This window comes from Thunnus albacares, chromosome 10, assembly GCF_914725855.1.
Source record: "Thunnus albacares chromosome 10, fThuAlb1.1, whole genome shotgun sequence".
NCBI classification, from domain to species: Eukaryota; Metazoa; Chordata; class Actinopteri; order Scombriformes; family Scombridae; genus Thunnus; species Thunnus albacares.
This window is the reverse complement of record NC_058115.1, coordinates 15,302,814-15,318,925: the sequence shown is the minus strand read 5'-3', so window position 1 is coordinate 15,318,925 and position 16,112 is coordinate 15,302,814. Positions and strand designations below refer to the sequence as shown.

Below are 16,112 nucleotides of genomic sequence, written 5' to 3'. Positions count from 1 at the left end.
ATAATGTGTATATATATATATATATATATATATATATATATATATATATATATATATATATATGTGTGTGTGTGTGTGTGTGTGTGTGTGTGTGTAAAATATAATACACAGCACAAAAATTATATTACCCAAAACACACATTTACTTAACTCACATTACTACAATCACTCCTATTTTAACACATACACCACAGTTACACTCATCCTACACTGATATGACGTACACAGAACCTTTCTGCAACATTAGCATAACACTCACTTTGCACGTGCACTTAACCTCTTAACAAAATGGCGCGACTCTGCCTTGTTAACGAGCGACCGGAAGTGAAACTGGTTTGAATATAGCATCTCTATTTACCATTAACTCGCGACTGACTGGCTTATACTCTACAACAATCTTTTAAACACATTTTCATATGTTACCACATGCAAAGGTCTGTAACTTTCACTGACAAAATAGTAGAAAACCGAAATTCACGGAGGTAACTATTATCAATGGCGGCGCCCACGAAACATACAGCAACAAAAATACGTTCCAAATACATCTCTAAACCATGTCACAACTTCACAGAACGATTTGCAATGCATTTACATTAGTTAGTAAACAGAGCTAATCATAGAAAAGCAAGTTTTAACATACCTGTGGATTAATAAGGGAGAGCCAAAGTTAGCGTCTTGCTCTAGCCGATGCTCATTTAATATTGAGCTGCGCATGAACAGAGCAGATACAAGTGACCCCCCTCAGGTATCCACAGTGGCATTAGAGCACTGCCTACTGACATCTTTGAGTATTGACCTGACGTCAAAACTGTATAAACAGAGTTAGATTAGTTCAAATAATTAATAAAAAATTAGGGGGTGTCTGTTTACATAAAAACTTAACATGTGGCATTTCCAACCCATTACACTGGTCAACAGCATAGTGCATGTCATTATTTTTGCACCTTGCTGCGTGTTTTTCTGTAATAAATGAGGAACTGAAATAATCAGTAGAGTTGAATAATCTTCTTTCTTTGCCAGGTAGTGAATGACAACAGCCACAACCATCACTCACACCAACTGTTATATAAACAGAAATGTCTTAAGGGGAAGTTTGGTTTGACAGTTTTAATAATCCAAAGACTCGCTTGCGCTAAACTGTCTTCTAATCAATTTCCCCATAAGTACAAATAAACAGTCAGTATGTTGAACGGTTGTCATCACCGAATCCCAGTTTGATGGCAGAAAAATGCGTTGTTCAGTTTGTCAATGAATTGAGGAATTATGGCATATTGTTGCTTTTTTAACCTTATTTTTCAGTAGTTCATGGACATAAAATGAGGTCATTTGACAATAGACATAACAATGTTCCTGTGGCTGTAGATTGGTTTAGAGATTAAACATTTTATATAGTCTTATAAGGATATTATTGCAAATACCCTTTATTAAAATAAAGGCAACAAGTAAAGGACACAAGGGAAATAAATGGTTGATAAAACAAAAGTCTAAAGCTATACAATATGCTGTTCTGCCACTGTATCTAGAGGATGATGTTTAAAAAAGTAATAATTATTGCATTATTGCTGCAAAGTGTTCAAAATCACAAGATAAAAACTCAAATCCTCACACTGATAGAAATGACTAAATGGTGTTTAATTTGATCACAATCCTTCATTCTCAGTTAACATAATATTTAACTGTTTAACCTTCAGCGTTTACCTGAAATTTCTTCTTATGAAGCTTTTTAGTTGAACTGAATATTATTCTCCATCACTCAGATACAATATATGTCTTGCACTTTGCATATATTGCACTATGCCTTTTTCATGACTGGAGACTTTAATGATTAACCTGAATTTAAAATACAGTTTGTTGTGTTTTTATGAGCTCAACATGCTGTTATAATAATGACCTGTCAGTGGGTTCATATGAAGGCTCTCTGTCATGTTGGAGGTTAAAAAGAGAAGTAACACTGAGAACCACTTCCTTTTCCCCTCTCTGTCTATAAAAAGATGAATAGAAACGATGCTCTGCTTGGTCAAGGTTCCCACACCTTCTCCTCTGAAGCCGATCACATACAGGACTGTATTTCAGGCTGTTCAGTGTAGGATGTTCATGTTTTCTATTCAATAAAGTAGAGAAGTTTGTCTGAAAGCTGCTGACTGGGTCAACAGAGGCTGAACAGTGAGGAGACATGGAAGCTGTGGTTGGACTGTTGGTGATGCTGCTCGGAGTCTCTCATGGTGAGCTGTTTCACTATTTGACATAATATTTATTTAACGTTATGTGAATAACATGTTGTGAATCTATGACTTTTTATGCAGCTGTAGGATCAAGTCTGATCACTTTAATAGATAAATCCAGTTCTAAGAATCAATTGACAAATGCAGCAGTTTGAAACTGATGTTTCTGTTTCTCTTCGGTCCATCAGGCTTTTAAAAAATGTCACAAAAAGTTGTTTCTTAGAGCAATAGCAAATCCGGAGATCAATTCCACATCCATGTGCATGTACAATAAAAAATGCAATTATTATCTACTACAGGTGAATCTATTAAATTAAACTTTGAGGATAAACGCACTTCTTCACTGAGAGTTCAGATATTTAAGTAAATAGCTAAAATAAACAACAAACAAACAAACAAAATGCACTCAGTTTTATCATGCTTATAAAAACAGTATGTTTTTTTAATCGAAAGCAGCATAGAAATTACTAAGACTTAAACTTAAGATGTGTTGTGCATTATTTAATACAAATTCCCCGAAAACATATAATTACGTATTTTTGGAAAAGTTCATATCTCCAAAAATAAATTTCTGTGGATGTGAAAAACATATTATGAGTTTGTAATGAATGTTTGAGGTTAATTTACTAAAACTAGACTAATCTAATGACTAAATGTGACTAAATATTACTATTAACTGACAGGTCCATGTAATGCTAACTGTGCTCTGAGAGAGACGGAGTTGTTTCTGTTTTAAAACATGAATATTTGCACCTGCATAAAACATTGTCACGGTCAATAATTTAGTAGAAACGGAATGACCACAATTGTGGTAATAATTTTTTTTTTTAACTATTTTTCTATTTTCCAGGTATTGAAACCTACTGTGATGGCAGACAGAATAGAACTCAGTGTTATGGAGCTCTGGGAGGAACTGTGGTGCTCCAGCTGATGGACAGCGCCTCAGAAATATTTAGATACCAATGGAATAAAAACAAAACAACAATAATACTTCATGGGAGAAAGGATAAGATTGTGTCTAATGAGATGAAGGACAGATCCGTTTTTACTCCCAGTAATGGAACATTTAAGATAAATAACCTGATCAGGACTGATGGTGCTGAATATACCCTTCAAATCTTTGATTCAAATGGACGTGATTCAGGACAGTGGACTCTTCAGTTGTCTATTCAAGGTAAATAACTACTTTTGCTATTATTAATCTCACAATTTAATTTGTATTATTCATAATAAACCAACAGCTTTATCATTTGAATTATAGGTCAATTAATAAATAAAATACAAATGACTTTGGAAAATTAAACCAAGTAAATACACTTCAACAAATACACATACTACTATACAAATACTATTTCAACATTTTAACTTTGCAAACAAACATTTCACATGAAATACTCAAAGTCTGCCACATAACTACAGTATAGCGTTGCATTTCCTGAATCGTTTAATTCTGTACTTCTGTATATGAATTTGTATGTAAACACTGAATATGTTTAAGGCCACATTAAGAAGTCATGTGAGTGTGTTTCTCTCAGCTCCTGTGTCCTCTGTCCTGCTGGACTCTGAGTGTCTGTCCCAGGGAGAGATGAGGGTGTCCTGCTCCTCTGAGGGAGCGGACAGTCCTCAGTACAGCTGGACTCTGGATGGACACACACTGACAGACGCTCAGCTCCTCTCTGGAAATAAAGAGACCAACAACATCACTCTGAAACAAGACGTCTCAGGACGACTGGTCTGCTCTGTCAGGAATCACGTCAGTAATGTCTCAAAAGAAGAGAAGATATCTACCTGTGGTAAGATAGAAAATAACTAGAAATCAGCTTGATAATTGATAATTACACTGTACTTTAGTCACAGTTGATCTGTTTTTTTGTCAGAAGGCTTCATATTCATCAACTGCACCTTACCCGATGGGACAAACATATCACAGTGGGTGTTTTCAGCCAATAACACCCTGTGTATTGATCCAACAACAACCCCTACCATGATCACAGACACTACGGCCTCCTCTATGGATAAGGAGACTGGCATCACAGTGTCAATTAAACCCTCAAATCAAACTGTGACCAACTCCAGCAGTGATGACCCATGGTACATTTACATTAGTAAGTGAAAACCAACTCATTCATGTCTTTTTCTCTTTTTGTCCTGCATATGTCTGCATAATAACACCTTTCATTAAGAACATGGATACTGAAAGATCTGTGTTTCTCTTGTGTCTTTTATTACTAAAACAGAGAAGAATTTGCCAGTTCTAGCTGGTGTCCTCTCAGCACTGGTAATTCTGTTAATGGTCGGGATGGCAGTCATCTGTCGTCAAAGGAAAAAGCAAAACAACAAACCTAAAGGTAGAAAGTTTCTTTTTTCATCACTGCATTAAAATATCATTGTTTTTTGTCTACTTATAGATTAAAGGAATAGTTTGACATTTTGGGAAATACACTAATTTGCTTTCTTGCAGAGTTAGATAAGAGGATCGTTTCCACTGTTCTTTAAATATGAAGTTAGCAGCAAGTTAGCTTAGATTAGCACAAAAACTGGAAACAGGGAAACAGCTAGCCTGGCTCCATATGAAAGTGTAAAAATCTGCCTACCAGCACCTCTAAAGTTCAGTGATTCATGTTATATCTTGTTAATTAGTGAACTTTAGAGGTGGGAGGATTTTTAACCTTTTTGACAGAGTCAGACTAGCTGTTTCCAGTCTTTGTGCTAAGCTAAGCTAACAGTCTCCTGGCTATCGCTTCATATTTAATGTACAAACAGGAGAGTGCTATTAGTCTTTTCAAGTCTACTGCCCAAAATGTCAAAGAATTTCCTTAAAAATCTATTGTTATCACTGAGTATGTGTAGTCATGCAGTGTTTAATGTGTTCCTCCCTCCACTCTACAGAAGAAGATGACCAAGAATTGACCTATGCTGATGTCAACATCGTGCAGCAGCCGGGGAGGCAGATGCATCAGAAGGCAGAGATGGAGGTGGAGTACGGCCAAGTCAAGTTTTCAGGGCGACCTCAGCAAACTACAGAGATGGAGGTGGAGTACGGCCAAGTCAAGTTTTCAGGGCGACCTCGGAAAACTGTTCAACCAAAAGAAGATGAATGTGTGTACGCTAAGGTCCGTAACAGCAGGTGATATGCAGTGTTCAGCATTTTTACAAAGACTGCTGAAGGCAGATGGAGGAGGTTTTTGTTAAGATGCCTAAAAGTCTCTTATCTTTATTTCATGAGATTTTCAATGAGAAGAATACAAGCCATCAAAGTTCACAGATATTATTATTATTCATTATTTTTAATGTACTCCTGGGTTATGACTGGCATCAGTATGAAAACCTGTCAAAGGAGCTCAAACATTCAGGTGCATCTTTTGAATCACACAGTGACTAATTTTTATAGACTAGTTTTGTATAATGTTAAATATTTTCTTTAAATATATATATTTTCAAGTAGTTCCTGATTTATCCTCTTTTTCAATCTTTACATGATGTAATACATCCTTATTTTTACTCTTTTCTAATTTATAAGCATATTTACATTTAATTCATTGTTAAAACACTGAAAACTCACAGTGCACAGTGTGCTCTTACATTGGTTTATGAAAGGTTTTGTGCTGTGTGTGTTGGGACTTAACCTCATATTTGGCCACACCTCTTCCCTCAGTTCTCTAGAAGACCAAAGATAAGTTTGCATGTAATGTTTGGTCTCTTAAGAAGTTCACAGTAAGCATGAATTTGTTTCCATTACATAAACACTTCTGCTTTTTCTTAAGCATGAGATTCCATTCTTGCAATATTGTTTTATCATTTGCAGTAGATTTTTTAAGACTACATTATTACCTTTATTTATTACAGGGTGTTCATATGAATATGAATGGGTTGTGTTGTCCTGCCTACTCTTAAATTAAAGTTACTTCATTGGGGGAATTTGTAGATGGAGATAACATGTAGTCTTTTCATTACTAATTACATTATTATATGTCAGAATTGCCTGCAACTACAATGTATGGAGTTTTTGCTTCTAAGATTTGATTTCTTACTAAAGCCAGTTAGTGGAAAAAGAGGAACATCTTTTTAAAGCAGCGTATGTTGTTCACAATTTTTGTCTTTTCCTGTTATACTGAAACAGGGGAGAAGTGAGACAACTAAATGAAGGGGTAGTTGAAAATGAGAGTGACTTAACAACTTGTCAGTTTCTTATCACAAGATGTGTTTATCAGTTAACACCATCTGGTTACATTTTCTTTATTTTGCTTGATTCACTTCCGATGTGTCTTTGTCTTTGTGGATCCCAGTTAACAAAGTACCTTACAAAACTAAAAGACAGATATCCATATTACTCAACCATAGTAACACTGAACAACTTTTAACTATTTAATTATTTGAATAATTCAGAGTTTGAGTTATTTAAGCTACAACTTTCAAATCTGGAGGAGAAATAAATCCACATTCTGAATATTTATATTAAGTAGGTTGCTGAATTAAATTGCTTGATGTTCTGTATTAACCTGAAGTTAATTTGAATTAAATTGATGTTTTTAGTTAATTACTATTGTGCTGGTGAATGTGGGATAAATGTTCGAACACAGAGCACATTCACATTCACAATAATATACAAAAAAATACAACATGACAGCCAGGGAGGAAGTATTAGCCTGCTACATACAGCTCTCAGCTCCAACAAGAACTAATAAATACAGTACTTATATATCTACTAGGGATGTGCAGAGAGCCCAGTGTTTGTATTTGTATATATATTTGTTGAGGCAGCAAAATTATTTGTATTTGTATTTGAATAAAAGTGGAAAAAGCCTTAAAAATCATGTTTTTGTTTTTATTATGCTTCTAATTTTAGAAATTTAAAGTGTTACAATAACTGTTCATGAATAAACTACCTTATGAAGGAGGTCCACAAAACGGGTCTCTAACTGGAGTCTCCCAGATCATAGATGACTGCAATGACTACTGAACTAAAAAATCTCACTGTTCAGCCTCTGTTGACCCAGTCAGCAGCTTTCAGACAGACTTCACTGACTACTGAACTAAAACTTTACTCATCGCCTCATTGCAAACAGACCTCTACCTATTTATACACCCATAACACAGAGACAACACAGCGTGTAACATGTAGGGAAGAACTTGAAAGGTGATTAATGTGTGAATGTGTGAGGGTGATTATAATCTTTTTTAGCACCTAGCACAAGTGTTTAGGTTATAAATGAGGAACTGGGCCTGTGGTCAGTCTGAAACAACACCATCATTCAAACCAACATCACATAAACCAACCAGTGCGCTTAGGCATCAGAGTTTTGTTTGTCAGAGGCTTAATTATATGTCTGTGACTTTTGAGTAGTACAAGAAAGACGGAGGAGATGAGAAAGTCACGACAACATAAAGATCACAGGAGGAAGATGGTGTCTGGGTTTCTCTCTTGTAAGTAGTGCCCATATTAAATTCACTTCCTATTCCCCCTCTCCACCTATAAAACCTGTAACTGAATTCAATACTGTTTTTTATACCTTCTTATTTGAGGTTGATCTCTAACAGAAGACATTTCAGGCTGTTCAGTGTAGGATATTCCAGAGAGGACTTGACAGATGCTCAGCTCCTCTCTGGATATAAAGAGACCAACAACATCACTCTAAAACAAAATGTCTAAGGACTACTGGTCTGCTCGGTCAGGAATCACATCAGTAGTGTCTCAGAAGAAAAGAAGATATCTACGTGCAGTGAGACTGAACATAACTAGAAATCAACTTGATAATTTGATGATTACACTGTACATTAGTCACAGTTGATCTGTTTGTTTGCCCGTAGGTTTCATATTCATCAACTGCACCTTATCCGATGAGACAAACATATCACAGTGGGTGTTTACAGCCACTAACACCCTGTGTATTGATCCAACAACAACCCCTACCATGATCACAGACACTACAGCCTCCACTTTGGGTGGCTTACTAGAAAGCTGAAGTGAATTACAGTTACAATCAAAGACACATTAATGTCTAAATGTGCTGAAAGTCAATTTATGTTAAAAGAGAATGTCACATTGTGAATAGAGCTTATATTATCATTTTATTACTGAAACTCATTTTGATGCTATTTGGAAATTATTGTACTGTAGATTTCCATATCCTCACTGTCCAGCTAAAACCTTGTATCTCCAAATTTGGTGAGTTAGAATTTTTTTTAGATAAACTGAGGGATTAAGAACAATTAATCCTTCAGTTTGTTTAAAACATGTTCTTACTTCTTTCATTAAACCAATTAAAACACACTGGATTATTGAAATATGCACTGTCAAAGGTTGATGTTTTGGAAATACATGGTTTTCACTTTTGTACAGGTATGTTGAATTTAGTGGCTACATATATTGTAAAAAATTCAATTTTGTATTCAAAGCTTTTTATTGACAAATTTGTTTGTATTAAAGCTTAAAATATGATTTTACAACATATAAAATGCTGGCATGTGAACATATATGACTGAAGTGTTTGACTTAGAAAAGAGTGAAATCATTTATATTTTTCTTTGTTTCTGTCCAATCAGAATTTAAAATATCGGTCTGAGGGGTGCTCCAAGGTGGATAAAGGGATAGTCTTATTTCGATAAGCTTCGCTAATTTAAGGGAGAGTTCCGTTCCATCAATGTGGCTTACATGATTCCCAGCTCAGTAACCATGGTAACTTCAGCAGAACTAGTCTGCTCCGTAGCAGGCTAACAGTCAAGTTTAATTTAGCTGTGTTAAAGAATGTCCGATGGGCAGAAACAGTCTCCTAAAAGACGGTTGTGTCAGGTGTATTGACACTTGCATGACATATTCAATTCATTTACATTTAAATTTATTTGTATAGCACCATGCTGTGTTTGGAAACATAAGTTCAGACATTTTTCTCACAATGTGACAAGCATGAGATGTATGTGTTTACTTTAGTTACAAAGACCATATTAATAAAAATAATGAAAATCAAACCACTGTCACTGTCTCCGAAATAAACCGAATATACAATCGAACTCTATTCATATAGCAAGAGTCATTCATCAAATGCAACTACAAGTTTTGAACTTAAAAAGAGCTAAAAAGAAATAATAATAAAATTATAAAATGAAATAATAAATGAAAAAAGACGCCTTATTCATTTCCCACCCGCACTCAGCATCCTCAGAGGCACAGCAGGCAGGTCTTCACGGCATGCAGATGGGTAAAAAAATAACAGCCTGAAGCCAATAGGTTAATTGACAGAGGTGTAGGCTATATAAGCAGTGCATCTAAGGACTACAACCTTTCCGACCAACAATGGCATGTCCGTTCATTGATGACCCTGTGGAGGAAGGTGCTCAGATCCAAGAGTCTTCAGAGACAGGAGCAATCCACTGGGCTTCTCTGATGAGTACCTTTGTAGTCTGCTGGAGCCACGTATGAGGAAGCACACCCACCGTAGCCAAGCTTTGACCACAGTGCAATCTGTCTGCATAGCTCTGTGTTTCGTTGCCTCTGGGACATTCTTATACAGTGTTGGTGATGCAGAAGGTCTTGTGGAGGCAACTGTATGTAGGGAAATAAGACGGGTATACCTTGCTCTCAAGCAATACCTCAACATCTTTATCACTTTCCCATCTGGAGACACAGGAAATCAAGGAGGCTTTTTATTCAGTTGCAGGTATGTGACCGTTAAAAAACATGTAAAGTAGCCTGCAGGCTGACGTGTCTCAGTATTGACTTAATACTCTCCTTCAGGCTTCCTCAATATCATAGGCGCCATAGACTGCACCCATGCGCGTATCCAGGCCCCATCTGGACCTGAGGAGGCAGATTATATCAACAGGAAATGTTTCCATAGCCTAAATGTACAGGTATGTACTGGGGTGCAGCTGCCCATACACTGTCAGGCAGAATAGTAATAATAGGATCTGTAAGAAATGTGCAAATCTGTGTTAATAGATCAAATTAGCTTTGATGTCGACACTTCTTTGGATGAAAATCCTGTTACCCTGGCAGTTGTTCACAGATATGTGCAATTCAGTGTCACAAAGAAGCACCTGTACTGTACACAGATAGTGTTTCACTTTACCTTATCAGAATTACACAAATACAGATAACAAATCAGTTATTTCCTTTCTTAACCAAATATGTCATAGCACTGACACTCTACGTTGCAGTGAGACTGCCTGCAATGTTGCTGGAGGAGCAAATGAGAAGACACTGACCCAGCCCTACAGGAACACATGGATGGAAGAACAGTGAGGGACCTTTACAAGAATACCTGTTTCAGCTGATCCCCATTTTATTCAAGGTCACCTTTGTTTTGGAGTGATCCCTTTTATTTGGAAGTGTAGCAAGTATAATTTTGTACTTTGTATTGAAGTTATTTATTTATTGACTCATTTTGTTCAAGCTGTGAAGACAAAAAAGAAAAAGAATTAAATACAGTCCAAACCATGGCTTTCTGCTGTGTTTAAATTTATACTTACATCCTTCTCCAGTTTCTTAATTTCCAGCTTCAACTTCTTAATTTTAAGCTTCTTGTATTCTGTGTCCAGTTTCTGGTTTTCAGTAGTGAGGAGCAGATGGCTTGTAAATTGAATGGATATCCTGTGAAAGACACAATGTGTCAGTGAGTAGCCAATTATGTAGTTGGTAGGTAATATGAATAGTTACTTACTTCATTCCTTGCTGACAAACTTCTTGTTCTGGTCACATCCTGCAGCAAGGTGAATGGTTATACACAATTTGTAGAATGCAGATACATCCAAAACATTTCACATTTGGTCTTACCTCTGGCATTTCTGTGTCTGCAGACATTGGACCTTTTCCAAACTAGCCCCACTTTGTCACGGAGTGCACTCTGTTTGTAGTCACACTTACAGCTGAATGAAGTTCCCTTCATTAAGGTGAAGGGTATAAATACAGCGGCAAGCTTTGGGACAGACTTCCCTCGGTCAATCGGACATTACATAACATTCGTAACCATGGTATCTTGTTATCAGTGTCCAGGAGAGGTATAACTTGCATCACTCCAGGGCTCGTTCTGTTGTTGAACGAGCTTTTGGAGTGATGATAACACGCTGGCGAGGCACACTCTTTAAGGCCCTGGAGGTCCATCCACATTTTGCACCAGACATCATTGTTTGCTGTGCATTCCTCCACAATCTTTGCATCCACATGAACAATGTTCTGGAAGAGATGGGGGACCTCTCGCCCAAGGAAGATCCCCAGAATGCTCCTCCCATTGGTGCAGGTGGACAGGAAAGGCCTGGAAACCACATCAGGGACAGGATTGCTGCCTATCTGTCTGCACCTGTCCAGGTGCCACAGCACTTGCACAAGCATGATTATTTGTGAATTTTGTGCATTTTGTGCTGTGTTTTTTCTGTTTTTTTGTTTCTTTTTTATTGTGTTTTTGTATTTAAGTTGTGGGCAGTTCTCATTTCATAAAAAGTGACAGTCCTGATTTTGTTAATTGTCCAAATAGCCCATTAAAACTGCACGAACTGTCCTTATAAACCTGTATGTTTACTCTTTTCATCTTTAGCACTACAAAATCACTTTTTTCTAACTGTTGGACCATGAAGATATTCTGCAAAATATGCATGTCAGTAGGGGCCCTACATAACAAAAGTGAAACATCATCATATGTTAACTTATACCACTTCCATCTAACCCCAAAAAACATAAATGCAATTGTCAGGCATGACTGTTGTCTTACACTCCAGTTTGTACATGTTTATAAATGTGATACACAGATAATATATTTAAAATGCTAGCATGCAGTTGTTGCCCTTCATAGCCTTCTCACCTGGGATATGATGACATTTCCTATGTTGGAAAATACTTTCCTTTAGAACTGCACCTGTTTAATATTTGTAGGATAGACCACATCAGTGCACTCCTTGCATACTCATCTTTTGTACAAGTGAAGATAAGCCATTTTTCAGACATGCCAGTGTCAAGATCCATTTTTAAAGAACACTTGTTATGCAATAATTCAAAATTTGTTCCTTCTACCTTTACTACCCACATTCAATTTGCTGGGTTATATTTGCATTTACTACATTTCGCATGTAACTGCCAATACAATGACACTCTAACACTGCAAGTATAAGTGGAGTACTAAAAGCCTGTTTTACATTACTAGAATTTATCTGTGGTCATTAATGACATTTATGTTTTCCCTCTGAAACAATAAATGTGATTACCTTTTCCTTTATGGCACCTCAGTTTGTGGTCAGAAGTATAGTGTAGATAATACAGGTCATGAGACTAATTGGGATATAACAATAAGAGGTTGTGGACATTCTTGTCTCAGGAGATATGAAGGATACACAAAGGGATTGTCAATTTTCTTTAGTTCATTTATTATTTATCCATTGCAAATAAAATAAAGACCCTCCTTCACAGGAGAAACATAAGTTATGTATAAATAATATCACTAATTTTAAACAAACAAACACATACATATATATATATATCAATAAATAATAATTTAAACCAAAAGACTTCACATTTTGTCCACCATTTCCTCAAATAAACTAAGGAATTTTTCTGTTTGTTGTGTAATCTGCTGGTGTCGCTCTTCTTCCTTGTCCGCTTCTTTCTGTAAAAATCAATCAGCAGCTCAGTGGTCACACGTTTCTTTTTGGCAGGTGGAGGCTGGGGGGTTCAGGTGAGGATGAAGATGTGCTAGGGAGGGAAACAGGATCTGATGGGGTTAGGGGGTCACTGGGGCTGGAATCGGACATTCTGAAGGGAGAGGGACCTGGGAGTATAGTAGGGCTTGACATGCATGAGGCAATGAGAACAGGAGGCGTTACAGATGACTTGCACCCAATTGCCTCATGCATGTCAAGATAAAATGACCATGTGGCTGGGGTTTCCTCCCCCTGGTCGGTTCCAGACCCAGTGGGAGGCCTTCTCAGTTCCTAGTGCAAATAGTGACACATATTAGAAATCACTACAGCATTTAAGACAATAGTCATTTCACTCTGTTACAACAATTTTACCTTGTACTTCTTTTTGATGTTCTCCCATTTCTTTGAGACTTGTTTGGGTGATACAACACCCTCAAGGTCTAAATCCTTGATAATGAACCTGTTAAGCAATATGTCAGAGAGGATAGTGAAGAAACTGTTATGGTCAGAAACATCATCTTTTATACACAACACTAATAATAGGCTACATAAACTTATAACAGTGTGGGCAGTGAGGTGGCATTCACTCCACAGTAGGCCTAAGCCTATAGAGACAAATAAAACTTACTCCCAAGCTTCTTTGGTGGCATTTCTTTTTTTGGTGAACATGTTTTCATTTTTCACTCTGATGTGTATGAGCTGCTTTGTTTTTGCAACAGTCCCTGTAAATATACAACATTTTACAGTCAAATGAACACAACATTTTCTACTCTTGAGACAGCTATATTTGATCCTAAATACAATATAACCTTTACATTGTTAACGTCTGTATGACAATATTAAATGTCCATCTTAGTTTGAGCAGTTTAAGATTAAATGTGTTTACAGGTTGTCGCACGGAACTTCCATTTGCATGGAGCATCTTCTATGACGAACACAACAGATGTTGCACATGCTCAGTAAGTCAGCATCGATGCAGGCTCACTGTTGGAGGAATTTATAACCCACTTCCACACCCTGCTAGGTGGTTTGGGATGGCACTTAATATGGCACACCCTCCACATGAACATGCAAATGGAGTGGAAGTAGGTAGGGAGAGGGTGTGGGAGCTAGTTTGGAAAAGGCTCTTTGTGTCGTCATCTTCAAGGGCACCAGATGTGCTGGCGCCATCTCCCTGCAGATAGATGAACACTGCAGTTGTCAAAGTGAAAAGAGACAGATTTACATAAAATGCAGTGTTTTGACAAAGATAAGACATATTCACACATGGGTCAGGCCTTCAGCATCTTGAGTTGGGGGATCCAGCAGGCAAATTGTGTCCCCACTCACTGAAAGATATAGGCCAACTGTTAGTTATTATCACTGAGAGACTGATACCTGTGGAGGAAAAGTAGCAGACAATACCTTGTACATGTGTCTCCCGAGCTCCTTGGGAATGACTTCTGAGGAGTTCCCTCAATTAGTGGTTGCCCCTTGTTGCAGCTCAGCAGCTCCACTGCAGGTGTGAGGTCCTCTGGCAGAGGTCCCCCACCAGTAGCATTGGCTTCCATCTTTTTTTTGGGTGGCTACAAAGGTACATATTTAAAGCTCAACAACTATGGTAACAAATACATTTCACATTGCATTATAGGCTACTTACCACTCTGGAAAATGTTTTTGTATTGTATTTTGACTTGTTGCCCGGTTCTGTTTTGGCTGTTCAGATTGTTCCTGTTGAGATGCATCAGTGAAGAATGAATATAGGTCAAGGGTTACAAGGTCAGAGAAGCTTCACACACTACACCAAACTGACCAAATAACAGTAAATACATTGTAGTTATGTCAGTTCTCCTAAGATAGCCTATACCATTGTTTTAAACATATATCTGATATTATCTAGCCTACTGATTATATAGCCACAGTCTTAAAGTATCTAGTGATCTGAATGTTCATTTATTAATAAATACAAATGAAACAATAAGTAGGCTTGTATAATTTATGCATTTAATCTGTCTGCAATCGTTTGCCAAGCCATCTCCCTCGCCTTGTTGATTGCAACAGTATTGCTCTTTTCAGTGATGACATCATTATATTCTTCATATAATTTCATCAGCAGGGTTTGTTCCGCTGCTGAAAAGAACGCAGCTCTTGTTTTCCCCTATCAGCAACATAGTATCGTCTTTTCAACACTCGACTGTTCGGGCTGCTTATGTACCCCGTGCACACGCACACATGATGATTGTTCAAGCGTGGCTAGATTTAGCGTTGACTAGACACGGCTGAATCATGTTAGTGGAACGGGTTGAGGCTTAAGTGAAAGTTGACGTTAATTGAATCCAGGCTATATCAAGTACGCGCAGCTTTCTTTAGCTGCGTTGATGGAACACCCCTCTTATTTGCTCCCATGTTTACACACATTACTGATGTAAACAAACCTTTCAAAGCATTAAACATTAAGAGCTTTAACGTAGTTGCTTTCTAGTGCTGTTATAAATTTAGAAACAATTAATGAGTTTAATCAGTTTTGTATTTTGAATGTGGGTGAGCTGCCCTTTTGTTGACATTTTTATCATGGATTGTACCTTTAATGCCTGCTAAGAACTGAATAAACCCTCCAGTCTCATCACTAGTATGAGTAGGTGTGAGGTTTCCCTCTGCTGGTTAACAGAGGCGTCACCATTATTTATGAATAGTTCTGTATTCATAAAACTCTGCTGAGACCAGCAAAAATAGATCAAATATTTACATGCTTCAGTTTAAGTTCAAATAATGATCAGTAGAGCATACTGAGCAATACATTACTCTACATCATAGAGTTATTATACTTTACTGAAACTCTCTGACCTTCTAATATTGGGTGTAAAATACTGTATGTATGTTTATTGCTGTGAGTGCAATGTCAGGAGGGAGAGAGAGGATGATGTGACAAAGTTGAGCTTGACACCAGAAATGTAACGGACAAATGATGTGACACCAATGCTGGTCAACAGCATAGTGCTGCACAGTGTGAATGTCATTATTTTTGCAACTCATTTATTACAGTTTTTCTGTAACAAATGAGGAACTGAAATAATCAGTAGAGTTGAATAATCTTTTTTCTTTGCCATGTAGTGAATGACAACAGCCACAACCATCACTCACACCAACTGTTATATAAACAGAAATGTCTTAAAGTGAAGTTTGGTTTGACAGTTTTAATAATCCAAAGACTCGCTTGTGCTAAATTGTCTTCTACTCAATTTCCCCATAAGTATAAATAAATAGTTAAGATGTTGAACGGTTGTCATCA

The 16,112-nt window shown here is 37.1% G+C and overlaps 1 protein-coding gene and 1 long non-coding RNA gene across 3 annotated transcripts; one reads left to right on the top strand and one right to left on the bottom strand.

Moving 5' to 3' along the window:
* The first annotated feature begins 2,009 nt into the window (after positions 1–2,009).
* On the top strand, positions 2,010–6,230 carry LOC122990179. The gene is made up of 6 exons (XM_044363354.1): positions 2,010–2,221; positions 3,072–3,395; positions 3,757–4,014; positions 4,102–4,326; positions 4,459–4,569; positions 5,111–6,230. The coding sequence occupies exons 1-6, from the start codon at positions 2,173–2,175 to the stop codon at positions 5,350–5,352; spliced, it is 1,209 nt and encodes a 402-aa protein (XP_044219289.1). The 5' UTR covers positions 2,010–2,172; the 3' UTR covers positions 5,353–6,230.
* A 4,055-nt stretch (positions 6,231–10,285) lies between these two features.
* Positions 10,286–11,034, bottom strand: LOC122990182. Of its 2 annotated transcripts, none has more exons than XR_006405281.1 (3): positions 10,992–11,034; positions 10,879–10,917; positions 10,286–10,808 (listed from the first exon to the last, which is right to left on the bottom strand). It is a non-coding gene; the product is annotated as an uncharacterized LOC122990182 (long non-coding RNA). The 2 variants fall into 2 exon arrangements; XR_006405282.1 differs by having other exon boundaries at positions 10,286–10,611; positions 10,688–10,808; positions 10,879–11,028.
* Between the last annotated feature and the right edge of the window lie 5,078 nt (positions 11,035–16,112).

Coding starts and splice junctions, on each gene's coding strand:
- LOC122990179 (XM_044363354.1), top strand. CDS start 2,173: ATGGAAGCTGTGGTTGGACTGTTGGTGATGCTGCTCGGAGTCTCTCAT. Junction 2,222..3,071: donor GCTGCTCGGAGTCTCTCATG/GTGAGCTGTTTC, acceptor TCTATTTTCCAG/GTATTGAAACCTACTGTGAT. Junction 4,015..4,101: donor AGAGAAGATATCTACCTGTG/GTAAGATAGAAA, acceptor TTTTGTCAGAAG/GCTTCATATTCATCAACTGC.